This window comes from Moschus berezovskii, chromosome 16 (genome assembly GCF_049115385.1).
Source record: "Moschus berezovskii isolate FMDL1 chromosome 16, NW_MosBer_1.0, whole genome shotgun sequence".
Classification (NCBI taxonomy): Eukaryota; Metazoa; Chordata; class Mammalia; order Artiodactyla; family Moschidae; genus Moschus; species Moschus berezovskii.
The window spans coordinates 8,030,590-8,050,975 of NC_142475.1; the positions used below are offsets into that span (position 1 = coordinate 8,030,590).

Here is a 20,386-nt window from a genome sequence, read left to right on the forward strand (position 1 = left end):
ACAATATCTGCACCAAACGTTGCGAAACAGCCATTTCAGGTGTAGACACGTGTTTACGGTAAAAAGACGGAAAGATACTTCCATCGTTTTTTGGTTGGCATTAAATATTGCGGTCTTCCCAGATCTATAAGAAAGAAAAGTTTGCAGTCTTATCTGAAATCAGAGGGAAGGACTCTCTCAAGGTTATTTTTCAATCTCTGGGCGTCAGGAGAAAGCATGGGAGAGGGAGCAGAGGCGCGTCTTCCAGGGCGGGAGGGCCTGCGGCCCAAGCGTCAGGGGGCTGAGGGGAAATTTCCTCACAGGAAACCCTGTTGCTGGTCGGGGGCGCGGAGAGAAGACGCACCGAGCGCGCCGGGCGGCCTTCCTACTCGCAGGCCATCGCCCGCGCCGCGCCGCGCCGGCCCGGGACACGCGGCCGTGGCTCCCCGCGGCCCTGACCGCCGGCGGCCGCGCGGGAAAGCCCCCGGCTGGGCGTCCGCGCGCTGACGTCGCTGGAGCGCCTGCGGAGGGCGGAGCCCCAGCGGCGGCCGGAGCCCCAGCGGCGGCCGGAGCCCCAGCGGCGGCCGGAGCCCCAGCGGCGGCCGGAGCCCCAGCGGCGGCCGGAGCCCCAGCGGCGGCCGGAGCCCCAGCGGCGGCCGGAGCCCCAGCGGCGGCCGCGCGGGAAAACCCCCGACTGGGCGTTGCGCGCTGACGTCGCCGGAGCGCCTGCGGAGGGCGGAGCTCCGAGGGCGGCCGCGCGGGAAAGCCCCGGGCTCGGAGTCGCGCGCTGACGCCGCTGGAGCGCCTGAGGAGGGCGGAGCCCCAGCGGCGGCCGCGCCCTGGAGGGCCGGGTCGGCGAGAGGAAGCCCGTCCTCTGAGCGCCGCGTCGCCTCGGCGTTAACCTGTCTCCGGAGAGAGGTCGCACGGGCCCTGGAGAAGGCGCGCGGCGCGGGTCGCCGCGGGGATGGACGGCCTGGGGACCTAGCGTGCTGCGGCGCGGCGCGGCGGGCACTTCCGGGAGCGGTCGGCGCGGCCGCCGCCATGAGCGCGGAGGCCGTGTGCAGCGCCTTGCCCGCCATCCCGTACCACAAGCTCGCCGACCTGCGCTACCTGAGCCGCGGCGCGTCCGGCACCGTGTCGTCCGCCCGCCACGCCGACTGGCGCGTTCGCGTGGCCGTGAAGCACCTGCACATCCACAGCCCGCTGCTCGACAGGTAGGGCCGCGGCCCCGCCGCGCTCAGAGGCTCTCACCCCGGGCACGCGGGCTCGGAGCCCCGACGACGCCGGCCGCTTCCCCGCGAAGCGCCCTTCAAGGCTTCGGCTCCCGCGGGGGAACGGCCGGCTCCTCTGGAGATGCCACAGTCTCGCTTCTTGTCACTGCTTTGCTATTTTTCCCCTGGGCTGCCTTTCTCCAGACACCAGAGCCGGCAATCGCAGCCCAACTCTAAACGTCCTGTCTGTTGAAATTCAGTTGTGTTGGCTTCGTTTTTTTCTTCTGAAGTCTGACTCTAGGGCCGCATCTCCCAATGGGTAGCTGTTAACCACACATCACTGTTGAGCGCTGAAACGATGGCTGTCTGAACTGAAATATGTTCTCAGTGGGAAATACACGCTAGATTTCTAGCACTTACTCTCAAAACTTATAATATCTCATGTATAATTTTATATGATATGCTTAGATGGTATCTTTTGATATATTGTGATAAATATATTGGTGAAGTTCACTTGGCATATTTCTTTCTACCTTTTTTTTTTTAAAGTGGCTACTTGAAAATTTCAGATTGTATATGTGGGTCACATGTTTTTATTGACCAGCACTGCTGTAGAATCTGGGACGTTTTGCTTTGGGCTTTTTGTTGTGGTTTTTGGTTTACTGCATGTAGTCAGAGAAGTTTAGACATCAAACTCAACTCGGTTTGGTTTCTCCTCACTCTCACAGGAAAGGAAGTCTGTCTCTGGAGGAAACTTGTGTTATTTTTGCTAACAATAAACTGGAATCAGAAGACTGTTAAATGACAAAACTTTTGAATGCCTCTCCCATCGAACAATTTTATTGCACTATCCAGATTTCATGGGAAGGCTAGCATTAGTTTCTGTTTCCAGGAAAACCTTTCAACTATATGTATGTCAGTGAGTTTCGTCACTAGTCTGTTTTCCTTCCGGTAGAAATCTAACTAGGCCCTGCATTCAATTCTTAGCAAGTTAACATCCATGATTGCAAACATTCTGCTCTCTTACCAACCCCTATAAAGTGAAAGTCGCTCAGTCGTGTCTGACTCTTTGCGACCCGCATGGACTATGCAGTCCATGGAATTCTCCAGGGCAGAATACTGGAGTGGGTAGCTGTTCACTTCTCCAGGGGATCTGCCCAACACAGGGATCGAACCCAGGTCTTCCCCCTATATTATATAAGTGAAAATACATCATGCTAGATGCCTGATTAGCTCTCAGTATCCAACAGCAGATAAAGTCCTCAGCTTCAGCCCTGCTAATGCTATTGACTTTCATCTGCCAGTGTTTTGTTTTTTTTTTTTTTTAGTTCTCTTGCTATCAGTCTTGGATGGGCAAGGTCCCACAGTGAGTTTGAGATACCTGTAACTCCATTAGGGATTGCTTCCATTTTTTGTATACCATAATTCAGATTTAGTGATATGCAGGGTATGTTTACCCTGGGTCTTGAATTCTGTGCAGCAAGTATGGGGCTATGTGGTCAACTTTGGAGGGTGGTGATTGACTAGAGAGGGTGGGTGTATTTTAGAATCAACCTAAAATATATGGAAATCGAGCAGTTATGGACTCATTAGGTATTTTAAAGCAGATTGATCCTCCCATTTTGGATGCTGCTTCTCAAGATTTTTATTTATCTAAGTTTTGTGCCATTTGGAGCCAAGAAATGAAGGGGGAGTTCACTTTCCATGATCATTAACAATTTTCATAATCCAAAATTCCTACTAAACTGGGTAGGAAATTAATTCTGCCTTCAAAGAAGCCTTAAGGACCAGTGCAACACCCTGGCATTACAGCGTCATGTTTTTCCTCCTGCTTGTGACCTGGAATGTCAACATTAGCTGGATTTATGACGTCTGAGCGTAGGACGGGATATGCAGCTGACTCACAGGATGTCTGTGTCGTCACTTACGAAGTGGGGATGACAAATGCATGTACTCCTTGGGCTCTCGTGTGGATGATGTTTGCATTGTTCTTTGACAGGAAAGAAAAGTTTATGTGCTGTTACGTGTTCTTATTTTAGTGATTGATGAGTTATTCTCTATAACCTGACTTCTGCCCAATGAACGGACCCTCCCCTACAATCTCCCGGCTCCTTATGAGTACATGACTGGTTGTTCAAACACCTTGTGTAAACAGTTTACCTGTTTTGTGACTGAAATTTTCTTTTTTGCCAATATGTCTATAGAAGCTGTATTTTACGTCTGTGTTTGTTTTTTTTTTTAATGTATTGGGTTGACCAACAAGTTCATTCAGATTTTTCTGCAAGATGGTGTAGAAAAACCCAAATGAACTTTTTGGCCAACTCAATAAAAACCTGTTTTTACACTGTTGTAGCTTATTCTGTTTTCCCACTCTCTCATTCTTTTCAAAATATAACTTCAGAAATTTTCCTTCTCTGATTAAGCAGTGATTGGAAAAAACAAAGGTATTAGAACACACAGTTGCAATTAAAATCTGACTCCAACCCTGCCACTTATTATTAGCATGACCATGAGAAAATTATTCATTAATCTCAGCCCAGTGTGGCAACCCACTCCAGTACTCTTGCCTGGAAAATCCCATGGACAGAGGCGCCTGGTAGACTGCAGTCCATGGGGTCGCTGATGGTCGGACACGACTGAGCAGCTTCATGTTCACTTTTCACTTTCGTGCATTGGAGAAGGAAATGGCAGCCCACTCCAGTGTTCTTGCCTGGAGAATCCCAGGGACGGGGGAGCCTGGTGGGCTGCCGTCTATGGGGTCGCACAGAGTCGGACATGACTGAAGCGACTTAGCAGCAGCAGTGCTCTCATAGGGATAATAAAACCAACTTTAGTAAAGTGACTGATACATAATAGGATCACAAGAAAAGGAAGACTGCCTCATACTCTTAATGGGAGGAGGAATTAGTATGTTACGTATCACCAGGATTTCCCCTAGCGTGCCCTCTATAATTCTCAAGGTATCTAGGAACCTACAGGTCAATCCAGTGTTTTCCCTGCAAAGGTGCTACTCTGTAACTGTCTTGTTGATCTACATCTCTTAAGGCAGATACAGACCTGTTTCAATTTAGGGAACAAATTTAATTAAAGCTGGTCTCACAGACTGGTATAATTGGTTGCCTCACAGTTGGGGTACTAAGTGTCTGAAGAACAGGAAGAAAGATAGAGGCTCTTTATGTATTTTGTAACTCTTAAATTTTGAAGCATGTAAATATATTACCTATTCATAACATGGGTAGCTAAAATATTTTTGCTTTATTTTGTTTATTGTTTGTTTTTAAAGGAAGCCTCATAGTCTGGTCTGGAATGTGTTGTTTTTTAGCAGCCATTCATCAAGAACTCGGATGGTTTAAACAAAAGCATCTGGAGAAATTATACATTATATGCAGGATGACAGTTATATGAATTTTTTAATAAGCTTTTTAATGGAAGCATAACATATATAGAAAAACACAAATATAATTGTTTAGCATGACATCACAAAGTGAAGATAACTATAGTCATCACCCACATCAATAACTATGTCCCTTCTTAGTCATTACTCGTCATCCTTACCAAGGATAAGTACCATCCTGAATTCTAACACCAAAGATTAGGCTTGATAGTGGTTAACCTTGATATGAATTAAATATATAGTGTATCTTTAGTTTCTGGCTTCTTTTATCTAACATTGTGAGATTTATCCATGTTGTTACCTGGAGCAGGTAACATTCATTCATTTTCATTCCTATACAGTTTTCAGTATTCTACTTTATAACACATTTATTTATCCATTCTATTGTTGTACGTCTTTTGGTGTACACATGTATGCATTTGCGTTGCATTCTCTTATTATGCCTAGTAAACCACTTGAAGAATTTTTTGTCCCTAAAGCTTCAGTCTTAGTGGTTTTGGAGGTTTTAGTACTCAAGGGAGGAATGATTCCTAGGAAACATGGTTTCAGTGAATTAGAAATGGACATGGCTTGCTGGCAGGACTTTTTCCTGTCATTAGCCAATGCAGGCAGGGGGAACATTACTGACAGAGGAGAAAGATTCCTTTTAAGAGGGGGAACTTGGATTTGCTGTTGCACAGTGGAGTAAGTCCCTGGAGAAAGAAATGGCAACTTTTTCCAGTATTCTTGCCAAGAAAATCCCATGGACAGAGGAGCTGGTTGGATGAGCCACAGTCCATGGGGTCACAAAAGAGTCGGACATGACTGAGTAACTAAACAACAGTCATCATCACTTGCCAAATAGCTTCTACTAGAGATTGAAAGTGAAAGTCAGTTGTGTCCGACTCTTTGGGACCCCGTGGTCTCTACATTCCATGGAATTCTCCAGGCCAGAATACTGGAGTGGGTAGTGTTTCCCTTCTGCAGGGGACCTTTCCAACCCAGGAGTCGAACCCAAGTCTCCTGCTACCAGATTATTCTTCTCTATTACTGCTGCTACCAACACCAAATCATCCACAATAAAAATTGATGACAAATCCAATTCCCTTCCTTTTTATCTGTATGTCCAGTATGTTATACTTCCTTAATAAGGTATATTATACTCCCTTAAACAATAAAGTCAGTCCATCATCACAGCCTGGGCATTCTATTCAGCTAATGTTTTTCTTCCCATTTCCACTGCAACCTTTTTAGTTTCAGACCCTCATTGCTTCACATTTTTTGTTGTTTTGCCTTTTTTTAATCAATTTTATTGGAGTAATAGTTGCTTTACAATGTTGTATTTCTACTGTACTGCAGACTGAATCATCTGTGTGTGTGTGTGTGTGTATCCCCTTTTTTGGATTTCCTTCCCATTTAGGTTACCGCAGAGCACTGAGTAGAGTTCCCTGAAGTATACAGTAGGTTCTCATTAGTTATCTACTTTACCCATAGTATCAATAATGTGTATATGTCAGTCCTTATCTCCCAGTTCATTCCACCGCTGAACCCCTTGGTGTCCTGTGTTTGTTGTCTGTGTCTCAGTTTCTGTTTTGCAAATAAGATCATCTGTACTATTATTCTAGAGTCCACATATAAGCGTTAATATACAATATTTGTTTTTCTCTTTCTGACTTCTCTCTGTATGACAGTCTCTAGGTCCATCCATGTCTCTGGAAATGATCCAGTTTAGTTCTTTTTTATGGCTGAGTAACAGTTTTCTGTTGTGCGTATGTACCACATCTTCCTTATCCATTCATCTGTAGATGGATGTCTAGGTTGCTTCCATGTTCTGGCTATTGTAAATAGTGCTGCGATGAACACTGGGGTGCATTTATCTTTTGGAATTATGGCCTTTCTCTGGGTAGATATGCCCAGTAATGGGACTCTTGGGTCATATAGTAGTTCTGTTTTTAATTTTTGAAGGAACCGTCATACTGTTCTCCATAGGAAAGGAAAGTGAAGTCACTCAGTTGTGTCTCACTCTTTGCAACCCCATGGGTTGTAGCCTACCAGGTTCCTCCGTCCAAGATATTTTCCAGGCAAGAATACTAGAGTGGGTTGCCATTTCCTTCCCCAGGAGATCTTCCTGACCCAGGGATTGAACCTGGGTCTCCCACATTGTAGGCAGACACTTTACCATCTGAACCACCAGAGAAGTTCTCCATAATTCCCACCAACAGTGCAAGAGTTCCCTTTCTCAACACCCTCTCCAGCATTTATTGTTCGTAGATATTTTTTTTTTAATGATGGTCATTCTGATGGGTGTGAATGATGTCTCATTATAGTTTTGATTTTCACATCACTAATAATAAGTGATGCTGAGCATCTTTTCAAGTGTTTGTTGGCTGTATGTATGCCTTCTTTGGAGAAGTGTCTATTTAGGTCTTCCACCCATTTTTTGATTGGGTTGTTTGCTTTTTTGGGTTTTTTTCACTTGAACTGTTTGTATATTTTGGAGGTTAATTCCTTGTCAGTTACTTCATTTGCCAGTATTTTTTCCCATTCTGAGGGAGAAAACATTGGCAGATATTTTCTTGTTTGTCTTGTTTATGGTGTCCTTGGCTGTGTAAGGACAATTGTAAGTTCAATTGTGGCTCAGCAGTAAAGAATTCACCTCCAATACAGAAGATGTGGGTTCAATCCCTGGGTCAGGAAGATCCCCTGGAGGAGGAAATGGCAACCCACTCCACTATTCTAGCCAGGAAAATCCCATGGACAGAGGAGCCTGGCGGGCTGCAGTCCATAGGGTGGCTGACACTACTGAGGGAATGAGCTCGTGTGCACATAATGAGCACAGATCCCACTTGCTAATCTTGGTTTTTATTGACATTACTCTAGGAGGTGGGTCAGCAAAGATCCTACTGTGATTTATGTCAGAGAATGTTTTGCCTATATTTTCCTCCTAGAGTTTTACAGTGTCTGGCCTTACATTCAGGTGTTTAATTCATTTTGAGTTTATTTTTGTGTATGGCATTGGAGGGTTCTAATTTCATTCTAATTTCATTCTTTTACTGTCCAGTTTTCCCAGCACTGTGTATTGAAGAGGATGTCCTCATTGTATATTCTTGCTTCTTTAGTCATAAATTAGGTGACCTTATGTGCATTGATTTGTTTCTGGGCTTTCTGTCCTATCCCATTGGTCTGTATTTCCATTTTTGTACCAGTACCATACTGTCTCTATGACAGTAGCTTTGTAGTATAATCTGAGGTTAGAGAGCCTGATTCCTCCAGCTCCATTTTTCTTTCCTAAGGTTGTTTTGGGCTATTTGGGATCTTTTGTATTTTCTACAAATTGTAAAATTTTCTGTTCTAGTTCAATGAAAAATGCCATTGGGAATTTGATAAGGATTACATTGAATCTGTAGATTGCTGTGGGTGGTATAGTCATTTTCACAGTATTGATGCTTCCAATCCAAGAACATGGCATATCTCTCTGTATGTTTGTATCTTTAGTGTCTTTCCTCAATGTCTTACAGTTTTCTCTGTACAGATCTTTTGCTTCCTTAAGTAGATTTATTCCTAGGTATTTTATTCTTTTTGTTGCAATAGTAGATGAGATTGTTTCCTTAATTTTTCTTTCTGATCTTTCTTCGTTAGTGTATTGGAATGCAAGAAATTTCTGTGTTTTAATTTTGTATCCTGCAACTTTAGCAAATTCACTGATGAGCTCTGGTAGTTTTCTTGTGGCATCTTAGGATTTTCTATGTAAAGTATTGTGTCATCTGCAAACAGTGACAGTTTTACGTCTTCTTTTCCAATTTGGATTCCTTTTATTTCTTTTCCTTTTCCGATTGCTGTGGCTAGGACTTCTAAAACTATGCTGAAAACAGTGTTGAGAGTGGACACCCTTGTCTTGTTCCTGATCTGAGAGGAAATTCTTTCAGTTTTTCACCATTGAGAATATTTGCTGTAGGTTTGTCATGTATGGCCTTTATAATGTTGAGGTAGGCTCCCTCTATGCTCACTTTCTGGAGAGTTTTTATCATAAATGGGTGTTGAATTTTGTCAAAAGGTTTTTCTGCATCTATTGAGATGATCACGTGATTTTTAGTTTGTTAATATGGTTTGTCATATTCATTGATTTGCATATATTGAAGAATCCTTGCATCCCAGGGATAAATCCCACTTGATCATGGTGTATGAAACTTTCAGTATGTTGTTGTATTTGGTTTGCTAATATTTGTTTGAGGATTTTTGTGTCTGTGTTCATCATTACTACAGGCAGTAATACTGGAGTGGGTTGCCATTTCTTCCTCCAGGGGATCTTCCTGACCCATGGTTTGAACTGAGTCTCTCATGTCTTCTGCATTGGCAGGCAGGTTGTGTACCGCTAGCGCCACCTGGGAAGCCCACTGCTGCTAAGTCACTTCAGTCGTGTCCGACTCTGTGACCCCATAGACGGCAGCCCATCAGGCTCCCCCGTCCCTGGGATTCTCCAGGCAGGAACACTGGAGTGGGTTGCCATTTCCTTCTCCAATGTGTGAAAGTGAAAAGGGAAAGTGAAGTCGCTCAGTCATGTCTGACTCATAGCGACCCCATGGACTGCAGCCTACCAGGCTCCTCTGTCCATGGGATTTTCTAGGCAAGAGTACTGGAGTGGCTTGCCATTGCCCACTAGTCATTGGAAATGTACAAGTCAAGACCACGATGAGTATGTATGTTTCTTAAAATGGTTTCTGGACAGCTTGAGATCACAGACTGTATTTTTTTATCTAATTTTTTATTTACTTGACATGTACACACTGCTTTATTTATCTTTGGCTGAGCTAGGTCTTTATTGCTGCACATGGACTTTCTCTATTTGCAGAGAGTGGGGGCTACTCTAGTTGTGGTGCGCAGGCTTCTCGTTGCAGTGGCTTCTCTCCTTGTGGAGCACAGACTCCAGGTGCACTGGCTGAAGTCGTTGTGGCACAGGGCCTCATTAATTGTGTCTGCAGGGCCCTGGAGCATGCGGCTTCAGTAGTTGGGGTGAGTGGACTCAGGAGTCGTGGCCCGTGGGCTTAGTTGCTCCATGGCATGTGAAATCATCCCAGACCAGGGACTGAACGCATGTCTCCTACCTTGGCAGGCAGATTCTTATCCACTGCACCACCAGGGACGTCACCAAACTATGTTTTGGGGTTTTTGGTTTTTTTTTTGACGTAATTGTCTCCGTAGGGCTGAGCACTGTGGTTTATTCATAATGAAAGTTCAACACTTATTTCTTTTATGACTGAATAAGGAAATGAATCTGGAATCCAGAGTTAGCCCAGTAATGTTATAAACATTTATCTCTTCTTGGTGTTCTTTTCCTGAGTTCCAGCCTATAATTTCTGAGTAGTATTGACCCATACGCAACTATTATCATCTAGTCATTAAAATCTACATTTAAGTGTTTTAATATTCAGAATATTTAGAAAATTTTTATATGGTATGCAACCATAAAATTTAGTGTAACAGTCTAATAGAATTTTATCGTTTTAATGTAACAGAAACTTATATAATTAGTCCAAGCACCTGTCATTTTAATACAAATAGACTTTATAAACAAACACTGTGTTCTTTCCCTTTCCTAGGAAAAGTACAGTTTTAATCTATGTGTAGCACTTTTTTCTGTCAGTGGTTTATATATGTTATTTTGGTCTCTAAACAGACCTATGGAATATGTAGGGTAGATATTATCCCTCCTTTAAATATGAAGAAACTAAGAAAAGTTGCCTAATTTACATGAGGTCAAAAGCTAATGAATGAATGAAAAAAATCCAGAATTAATATTATGGGCATGATAATTATGTATTTTTCATTATTTTGAAATAATTATGTTTATGTTTTTTTCTTTAGTGAAAGAAATGATGTCTTAAGAGAAGCTGAAATTTTACACAAAGCTCGATTTAGTTACATTCTTCCAATTTTGGGAATTTGCAATGAGCCTGAATTTTTGGGAATAGTTACTGAATACATGCCAAATGGATCATTAAATGAGCTCCTACATAGGGTAAGTACTATACATTTTCAGTGGCTGGAATTCTATTAGTTAACCTATACAGTGCTTTGGTTTTACATGTGAGCCAAAATAAGAATAATGACAAACAGTTGCAGTGGTAAAATTTTACCATTTCTGGCTTTTGTGTTGTTAAAAATACTGTGCAGCCAGACCCTGCATTCTAGTCACCTAGATTATGCTGCTTAGGTTCCTGAGGCTTACACTGAATCCCAGTACCCGCAGGTTAGGATATGTGGGAGAGGAGCAGGAGAGAGAAAAGACAGAGTCTGCACACTGTACAGTTTCAGTTCAGTTGCTCAGTCGTGTCCGACTCTTTGCGACCCCATGAATCACAGCACACCAGGCCTCCCTGTCCATCACCAACTCCCGGAGTTCACTCAAACTCATGTCCATCGAGTCGGTGATACCATCCAGCCATCTCATTCTCTGTTGTCCCCTTCTCCTCCCGCCCCCAATCTCTCCCAGCATCAGAGTCTTTTCCAGTGAGTCAACTCGTCGCATGAGGTGGCCAAAGTATTGTTGGCTTAAACCAGCTTTTATTTTATGTTAAAGACAATTTAGTATTGTAATTAAATGTTAGTAGTATTAGTTCTGGAGAAAGAAATGACAACCCACTCCAGTGTTCTTGCCTGGAGAATCCCAGGGACGAGGGAGCCTGGTGGGCTGCCGTCTATGGGGTCACACAGAGTCAGACACGACTGAAGCGACTTAGCAGCTTTCACAAAGTTCTGAATTAATAGGCCAAATTATCTATCTCTAAGTATCAAATACCCGAGTTTTTCCAATAATAGGCAATGGCGTGAGCCATATTACCTTTTTCTCAAGGTAATTACTCTGTCTTTAACTATGAAAGCCATTAGTAAACAACTTTGACAGGGCGAGGTCCTCATTCTCAAAATGTGTGTATTCATCTACTGTTGTTTGCTTGACCTTATTAATATTATTTCTAGCCCACAGTTTCCCTCAAGAAATATTTTTAAATACCTGGGTCTGTTTTGTGAGGGTTGCTTTAGTTAAAACTGAGTAGTAGCGTAATCTGTAAAATCCAGTCATTGAGCATTCCTAAATTCTGGTGCATCATAATGTTCTATAAGCAAATGAGGGAGCATGGGTGCCCCTATCACCACTCATGGAGTGACTTCCTCTTGATTTTAGGATGCAACACATTCTGTTGTGATGGCACGATCTAAAACAAGGGCAGAGTAAAGTGACTAGTGTCAGTGCATAAGATTTGTGTAACAAACACAACAATTAAGATACAAAATAATTTCCTTTTTTTGAATGAATGTAAGCATAGATTCTAATGTTTTCCTCCCATACCCCAGCACCCCAGTAGATACTGTGGTACCCAAATTCTGGAGCCTCCTAAGGGGCATTGCTAATTCCTGGAAGGAATTGTAAAATATAAGTTGAGCACTCATCTACCTGCTTCCTCAGTGATTATCTACTTCTTCTGAGTGTGTTCATCTTCCTGGGAAGCTGTATTAATGTTTAAGTTAGGAAAACATCTAAGAAAATTCAGATGACGACTCACTGGAAAAGACTCTGATGCTGGGAAAGGTTGGGGGCAGGAGGACGACCGAGAATGAGATGGCTGGATGGCATCACCGACTCTGTGGACATGAGTTTGAGTGAACTCCGGGAGTTGGTGATGGACAGGGAGGCCTGGCGTGCTGTGGTTCGTGGAATCACGGAGAGTCGGATACGACTGAGCGACTGAACTGAACTGAACCAGGAAATAAAGGCATTACATTTGTAATGTTTCTATATTATATATAGAATGCAAAAGTAGGAAGTCAAGAGATACCCAGAATAACAGGCAAGGTTGGCCTTGGAATACAAAATGGAGCAGGGCAAAGGCTAAGAGAGTTTTGTCAAAAGAACATGCTGATCTCAGCAAACAGCCTTTTCCAACAACCCAAGAGACAACTCTACACATGGACATCACCAGATGGTCAATATCCAAAAAAGATCATGTTCTTTGCGACCAAGGATGGAGAAGCTCTATAGTCAGCCAAACAAGACCTGGAGCTGACTGTGGCTAAGATCACGAACTCCTTATTGCAAGATTCAGACTTAAATTGAAGTAAGGAAAAACCACTAGGCCATTCAGATATAACCTAAATCAAATCCCTTATGTTTATACAGTGGAGATGATGAATAGATTCAAGGGATTAGGTCTGGTAGAGTGCCTGAAGAACTATAGGCATAGGTTCATTACATTGTACAAGAGGCAATAACAAACCCATCTCAGAAAGGATCCAGGAAGGCACAGTGGTTGTCCAAGAGGCTTTACAAACAGCTGAGGAAAGAAGAGAAACGAAAGGCAAGGAAGAAAAGGAAAGATACACCCAACTGAATGTAGAGTTCCAGAGAGCAGCAAGGAGAGATAGGAAGGCCTTCTTAAATGAACACTGGAATGGGGAAGACTAGAAATCTCTTCAAGAAAATTGGAGATGTCAAGGGAAACATTCCATGCAAGGATGGGCATGATAAAGGACAGAAATGGCAAAGAGCTAACAGAAGCAGAAGAGGTTAAGAGGAGGTGGCCAGAGTATACAGAAGAACTACACAAAAAAGGTCTTAATGACCTGGATAATCATGGTGGTGTAGTCACTCACCTAGAGCCAGACATCTTGGATTGTGAAGTCAAGTGGGCCTTAAGAAGTGTTGCTGTGAACAAACCTAGTGGAGGTGATGGAATACCAGCTGAGCTATTTAAAATCCTATAAGATGATGCTGTTAAAGTGCTGCACTCAATATGTCAGCAAACTTGGAAAGTGCATAGTGTCCACAAGACTGGAAAAGGTCAGTTTTCATTCCAGTGTCAAAGACGGGCAATGCCAAAGAATGTTCAAACTATCATACAATTGTGCTCATTTCACATGCTAGCAAGGATATGCTCAAAATCCTTCAAGCTAGGTTTTAGCAGTACGTGAACCATGAGCTTATAAATGTACAAGCTGTATTTAGTAAAGGAAGAAGAACCAGAGATCAAATTGCCAACATTCATTGGATCATGCAGAAAGCAAGGGAATTCCAGAAAAACATCTTCTGTTTCATTGACTATGCTAAAGCCTTTTAATGTGTGGATCACAATAAACTGGAAAAAGATGGGAGTATCAGACCATCTTACCTGTTTCCTGAGAAACCTGTATGTGGGTCAAGAAGCAACATTTGGAACCAGTCATGGAATAACTGACTGGTTCCCAATTGGGAAAGGAGTACAACAAAGCTGTATATTGTCAGCCTGCTTATTTAACTTCTATGCAGAGTACATCATGTGAAATGCTGAGCTGGATGAATTACAAGTTGGAATCAAGATTGCTGGGAGAAAAGTCAACAACCTCAGATATGCAGATGATATCACCCTAATGGTAGAAAGTGAAGAGGAACTAAAGAGCCTCTTGATAAGGGTCGAAACGGTGAGTGAAAAAGCTGGCTTGGAATTCAATATTGTAAAAACTAAGGTCACGGCATCCAGTCCAATCACTTCATAGCAAACACAAGGGGAAAACGTAGAAGCAGTGATGGATTTTATTTTCTTGGACTCTAAAACTCACTGTGGACTGTAACTGCAACCATGAAATTGAAAGACACTTGCTCCTTGGAAGGAAGGCTATGACAAACTTAGAGTATTAAAAAGCAGAGACATCACTTTGCTCCAAAGGGCCATGTAATCAAAGCTATAGTTTTTCCAGTAGTCACATAGGGATGTGAGAGTTGGACTGTAAGAAGGGTGGGCCCCAAAGAATTGATGCTTTCGAACTGTGGTGCTGGAGAAGACTCTTGAGAGTTCCTTGGACAGCAAGAAGATCAATTCAGTAAATCCTAAAAGAAATCAACCCTGAATACTCATTGGAAGGACCAATACTGAAGCTGAGCTCAAATACTTTGACCATCTGATGGGACGAGCCAACTCATAGGCAAAGACCCTGATGCTGGGAAAGATTGAAGGCAAAAGAAGGCAGAAGATGAGGCGATTAGATAGTATCAACAACTCAATGGCCATGAATTGGAGCGCAAACTCCAGGAGATAGTAGAAAACAGAGGCACCTGGCATGCTGCAGTCCATGGCATCACAAGTAATGGGACATGACTTAGCAACTGAACAACAACCTGGAATTAGAAGACATGTAGAGTATAAATACATGTTTCTGGGTGTTATACAGATAAAAATAAACTATCTCAATTGAGAAAGACCCCATACCATGTAGTTACATTGCCAGTTTATACTAAAAGGAAATATTAGTACTGTAAAGTCATTATTTCCTCTATAAGGAAAATAAGATCCAAGGATGTTAAAGAATGTCAGATAGATACTATATAATAAAATAAGTATATTTTGCCCTATACTTAGTTATACTAGATATTTAGTTTATAGTATTCCTCATGGAATATTTCATTTTCAAAGTAGAAATAAATTTGGCCACTAATTTTGGTTTTATTTATTTTCATATATATGAAGAAAATCGAATATCCTGATGTTCCTTGGCCATTGAGATTTCGTATTCTGCATGAAATTGCCCTAGGTGTAAATTACCTGCACAATATGAATCCTCCTCTACTTCATCATGACCTGAAGACTCAAAACATCTTATTGGATGATGAATTTCATGTTAAGGTAATTACTGTTTTTCAAAAAAGCTTATCTGCATCCTTGTGTTTAATGGTTTTAAAGACTTTTTGGTTAATTTTTCTACCTTGCCGATTTAATGTCTCTGCCTTTTCCACGGCCCCTGATTCAGTGCCACTTCTTCCTGCTGCAGTGGGTTAGTTATTCCTAGACTACAGATACTGATAAAACTACGGTTCAGATACAGTCATTATATTCTTAATTTAAATTGTTAAGTATACCTTTATTTACTTCTTATTTTGAAGTTATTAGAGATTCTTAGGTGGTTGCAAAGTAAAGAATTCTCATGTACCCTTCACCCAGTTTCTACCAGTGGTTACATCACATATAATTATAGTACCATTTCAAGGCCGTGAATTTGACACTGGTACAGTGCACATACGTAGTTTGTAGTTCTGTTTCACTTTATCTTGTGTAAAGTTCTGAAACTATTATAGCAGTCAAGATATAGCACTGTTCTGTCACAGCAAAGATACCACTTTTACTATCCCTTTGTAGTCTGTTCACCTTGCCTCCATCATCCCTAACCACTGTCAACCAGTAATCTGTTTTTCATTTCTATAATTTTGTTGTTTTGACAATGGAATCATGCAGTGTATATTTTGAGATTGGCTTTGTTCATTTAGCATAAGGCCTTTGAGATCCGTTTGAGTCTTTGCTTGTGTCAAGAGTTGCTTTCTTTTTTGTTGGTGAATAATATTCCATGGTATGGGTGTACTAGAGTTGTTTAACCATTCACTTATTGAAAGATGTTTGGTTATTTTTAGCCTTTGGCAGTTACAGTAAAGCTCCATTGAATAGTCCTGTACAACTTTTTGAACAAATGTAAGTTTTTATTCCTCTGAGATAAATGCCCAAGAGTTTAACTGCGTGGTCATATGGTAAAGTATGTTTAGCTTTTTAAGAAACTAGCTGTTTTCCACAGTGGCTGCACCATTGTACATTTCACCAGCTGTGTATGAAAGACCCAGCTTTTCTGCACCCTCACCAGCATTTGGTATTGTCACAGTTTTTATTCTGGCATTCTAGTCGATATATAGTGATGTATCACCATGATCTTAAGTTTCATTTTCAATGATGTTGAATAGTGTTATTTATTTATTTGCCATCTCTATATCCTTTCCAGTGATGTGTGTCTTCAGATCTTAAGACCATTTTCTACTTGTACTCTTTGCTTTTTTACTATTGAGTTTTAAAAGTTCTGTGTATTTTTTAGATGTAAGTCCTTCATCAGATGTGTATTGATAGTTTGCAGATCTTTCCTGCCAGTCCAAAGTTTGTTCTTTTCATCCTTTTTAGCAAGGTCTTTCACAGAGCAAAAGTTTTAATTTTTTTTCTTTTATGATCATGCTTTTGCTGTCATGACCTTCTTTTTCTGTAGTCCAAGGATTTTTAACTTTGTCTTTTAGCTTTGCATCATCCTCAAATTTAATTAGCTACTTTTTGTATCTTCAAGTCATGATTACCTGTTAACCATTACAGTGCTCAGATCAGAGCTACACAGCATGGTGCTAGAAACCTCCCTTCAGGTCAGGATCAGGCCTTTTATTTATTAGGACTTTTGGAGAACAAGCATTCTTTTTGTTTGGCATACTCCTAACAGAACTGTTAGACAGCCCATTTTCCCTTTTTTTTCATACAAGTGTCACAAAAGTCCTTCTTTGGCTGCTTTCCCAAGTGTCCATCTTTATGCTGCTCTCCACGCAGCAGGGCCAGTAAATCAACAGATGAGTTGCTGGGGCGAGGGACAGCAACTTCAGTTGGAAAGCCAGTAGACCAAGAAAATGGTGGCCGATTGTCCCAAAGAACCACTTCACCCAAGCTAGAACTCAGGCTTCTGTTTTCATACCAAAAGGCGAGAGGGTATGGATGGTGGTGGTAAGTTTCTTGGAACCTTTTGTGTTTGCAGCTGTCCTTATGGGTCAGATCATGATGTCCATACAGACCTTCAACAAAACAAATGCTATTCTCTGTTCTGTAACCTTTTATCTCACCGTGGAGGTATTTGCTAATATTCTAACTAAACCTGAAATATATGTAAAATGAACTGAGACTTGTGCTTTATAAACTTTTCAACCTCCTTGGACTTTATTTTCTTCATCTCAGTCCAGAAACCATTCTTGATAGAGAAGACAGAAGCAAAGCAATAGGTGATGATGATCCCTACTTTCTCTTTTTCATTGATCATTCTCTTTCTCATTGAATACCTTTTCATAGTATTTCTTTGACCTGAATAGAATTTAAAATAGTTTGGCTTTGTGTGTGTGGTTTTTTTTTTTTTTTTTAATTTTTATTACTCTTAGCACATACAAAACTGTGACCTTTCTAATACGGTTCTTATAAATTAGTGACACTCCTTTATATGTATCTGGTGTGTCTCTAGTTTTTATTTTATAAATGTCCTTTAAAAGTAAGAGTTTCCGTAACTCATGAAAAATTAAGTTATCCTATCTACCTGTCTTCTTGAAAGAGCCATTTAAATGAAATACAAAAAAACCTCTTGAAGTACTTAATGAGATTGAATGGAACCTCACACCTTGTTAGTTTAAGTAAATTTTCTCACTGTAATGTTAATCAAAAACATATTAATAGTATCTAGAAGAAAAATATTTACTACTAGTTAAGATCAATCAAGACTTTTCTACTGTAAAAAGAATACATTTGTTGGTCTGCTGGTCAGTATCTGTTCAGTTCAGTTCAGTCGCTCAGTCGTGTCCGACTCTCTGCGACCCCATGAATCACAGCACGCCAGGCCTCCCTGTCCATCACCAGCTCCGGGAGTTCATTCAAACTCATGTCAACAGAGTCGGTGATGCCATCCAGCCACCTCATTCTCGGTCGTCCCCTTCTCCTCCTGCCCCCAACCTTTCCCAGCATCAGAGTCTTTTCCAGTGAGTCAACTCGTCGCATGAGGTGGCCAAAGTATTGCAGTTTCAGCTTAAGCATCAGTCCTTCCAATGAACACCCAGGATTGATCTCCTTTAGAATGGACTGGTTGGATCTCCTTGCAGTACAAGGGACTCTCAAGAGTCTTCTCCAACACCACAGTTCAAAAGCATCAATTCTTTGGCGATCAGCACCTTATATATAAATGAACCCATGATAGGCTTATTTGAAGTAAATATTTATATGTACCCTGTATGATTTCTCTATTCTGTCAGTCTTGTGTGGAAACCAGAATGCTTGGAAGTTCTTTCTCATAGCTTCTTACTGATGATAAAATTGAAAGAGACAGATAGTATTATGTAAATGAAAATAGCTATTCTGGTAGGGTGGTAGGATTAGGGATGATTTTTATGAGCAAAGTGTTTTAATTTCCTCTTATTTTTAAAAATTTTTTAATTGAAATAGAGTTGATTTACAGTGTTATGTTAGTTTTAATTATACAGCAAAGTGATTCAATTTGATATACTCTTCAGATTATTTTCTTCTATAGGTTATTATAAGGTACTGAATATAGTTTTCTGTGCTATACAATAAATTCTTGTTGTGTTATCATCTGTTTTTAACTAAACAGATTCTTTAAAATGAATGTTAAGATCTTGTGTAGAAATGAAAAGTTCCTATTTTCTGTCTTCATTGTTGAATGCCAAATATTTCAGGATCCTCAAGAAACCATAGAACTTGTATCCCTCTCATATTTTTCACTTTTTCTCTTCTTTGGAAGATCCAGACTTAATGAATCTTGTCTTTTGTATATGGTGGTTGTGATAGAGAAGGGGAAGAAATGTAGTTCCATGTGAAAACCAAACTAAATTAACTGATAAAGGGAATTCTGATTAATTTTTCTAGATAAGGTTTCAAAACACAAATGTGAAGTCAAAGGAGCACATAAGCAAACTAAGAGTACATTTTCTGCAGCACTGTATTCAAACCAGAATTCAGCCAGTAGTTTGCAATTTATGGTTCAGACAAAAGAGCCTGTTGTTGTTCAGTCGCTAAGTTGTGTTGGACTCTCTGTGACCCCCATGGACTGTAGCAGGCCAGGCTCCTCTGTCCTCCACTAACTGACAGAGTTTGCTCAAATTCATGGCCATTGAGTAGGCAATGCTGTCTATTTCCTTCTCCTTTGGCCTTCAGTCTTTCCCAGCATAAGAGTCTTTTCCAGTGAGTCAGCTTTTCACATCAGGTGGTCGAAGTATTTGAGCTTCAGCTTTAGCATCAGTCCTTCCAGTGAATATTGAGGGTTGAGTTCTTCTGGGATTGATTGATTTGATTTCCCTGCAATCCAAGGGACTCTCAAGTGTCTTCTCCAGCACCACAATTTGAAAGCATCAGTTCTTTGGCACTCAGCCTTCTTTGCCTTCTCATAGTAATGCTTATTACAGTGTGTAACTGGAGCACTGTTTTTGCTTTTAGAGGAAGAGTGAGAGGAATAAGAGTTTGTAGTGGCAAGTAAGAGTAACTAGGATACAGTTGCCCAGAGTCTTAATACCACCTAAAAGTTTAGGTTAAAGACCCTCAAACTGTATTCTGTGTTGTTGGTATTGTATGAATAAGAGCAAGCGTTAGAGGTTTATTCCTGTATATAAAACATTAATAATACTAACACACATGGTTCACCCATTATGTGTCAAATACTGTTCTGAGTGGGGCTTCCCTGGTGCCTCAGTGGTAAAGAATCTGCCTCTAATGCAGAAGACTTGGGTTCAGTCCCTGGGTTGGGAAGATCCCCTGGAGAAGGAAATAGTAACCCACTCCAGTATTCTTTCTGGGAAGTCCCCTGGACAGAAGAGCTTGGCAGGCTGCAGTCCATGGGGTTGTAAAAGAGTTGGATGACTTAGTGACTAAATAACGTTTAGCTCTTCATGTCATGGCACCATTTTTTCTCTTGGTCTTTTCTAATTTTTTTTCTTAAGTTTACCCTTTCATTATGGTAATATATAAAAGATTTGTATAGTTCTGTGTCCCTTTTTGGAGTGGGGCTATAATTTTTTAATCTCTAATTCATCTAAACACTAAAGAAATTATTTCTTCTGTTAAAGCTTGTATTTTAAGAGTGAAACGATTGAAACACAAATGGTATGGTGGATGGAGCTCATTCCACTCTGTCAGCTCCTAAATGGCACAGTGCAAGGTCTAAGTAATTTAAATGTCTTCAAAGCTTTCCTTATACTTTTTTGTTCATTAAATATTGTTTCTGTTCTTACATTTTTATCTCC

General features: G+C 41.2%; 1 protein-coding gene across 1 annotated transcript in view; it reads left to right on the forward strand.

Annotated features, from left to right (window-relative positions):
* Positions 1-784: 784 nt before the first annotated feature.
* The window catches only part of RIPK2 (receptor interacting serine/threonine kinase 2), a 35,104-nt gene continuing 15,502 nt past the window's right edge, over positions 785-20,386 (forward strand). Inside the window, exons 1-3 of the mRNA XM_055431938.2 lie at positions 785-1,193; positions 10,426-10,579; positions 15,057-15,212. Of these exons, the coding sequence (XP_055287913.1) occupies positions 1,021-1,193; positions 10,426-10,579; positions 15,057-15,212 (483 nt within the window). The 5' untranslated portion in view covers positions 785-1,020. The remainder of the gene's footprint in view (positions 1,194-10,425; positions 10,580-15,056; positions 15,213-20,386) is intronic.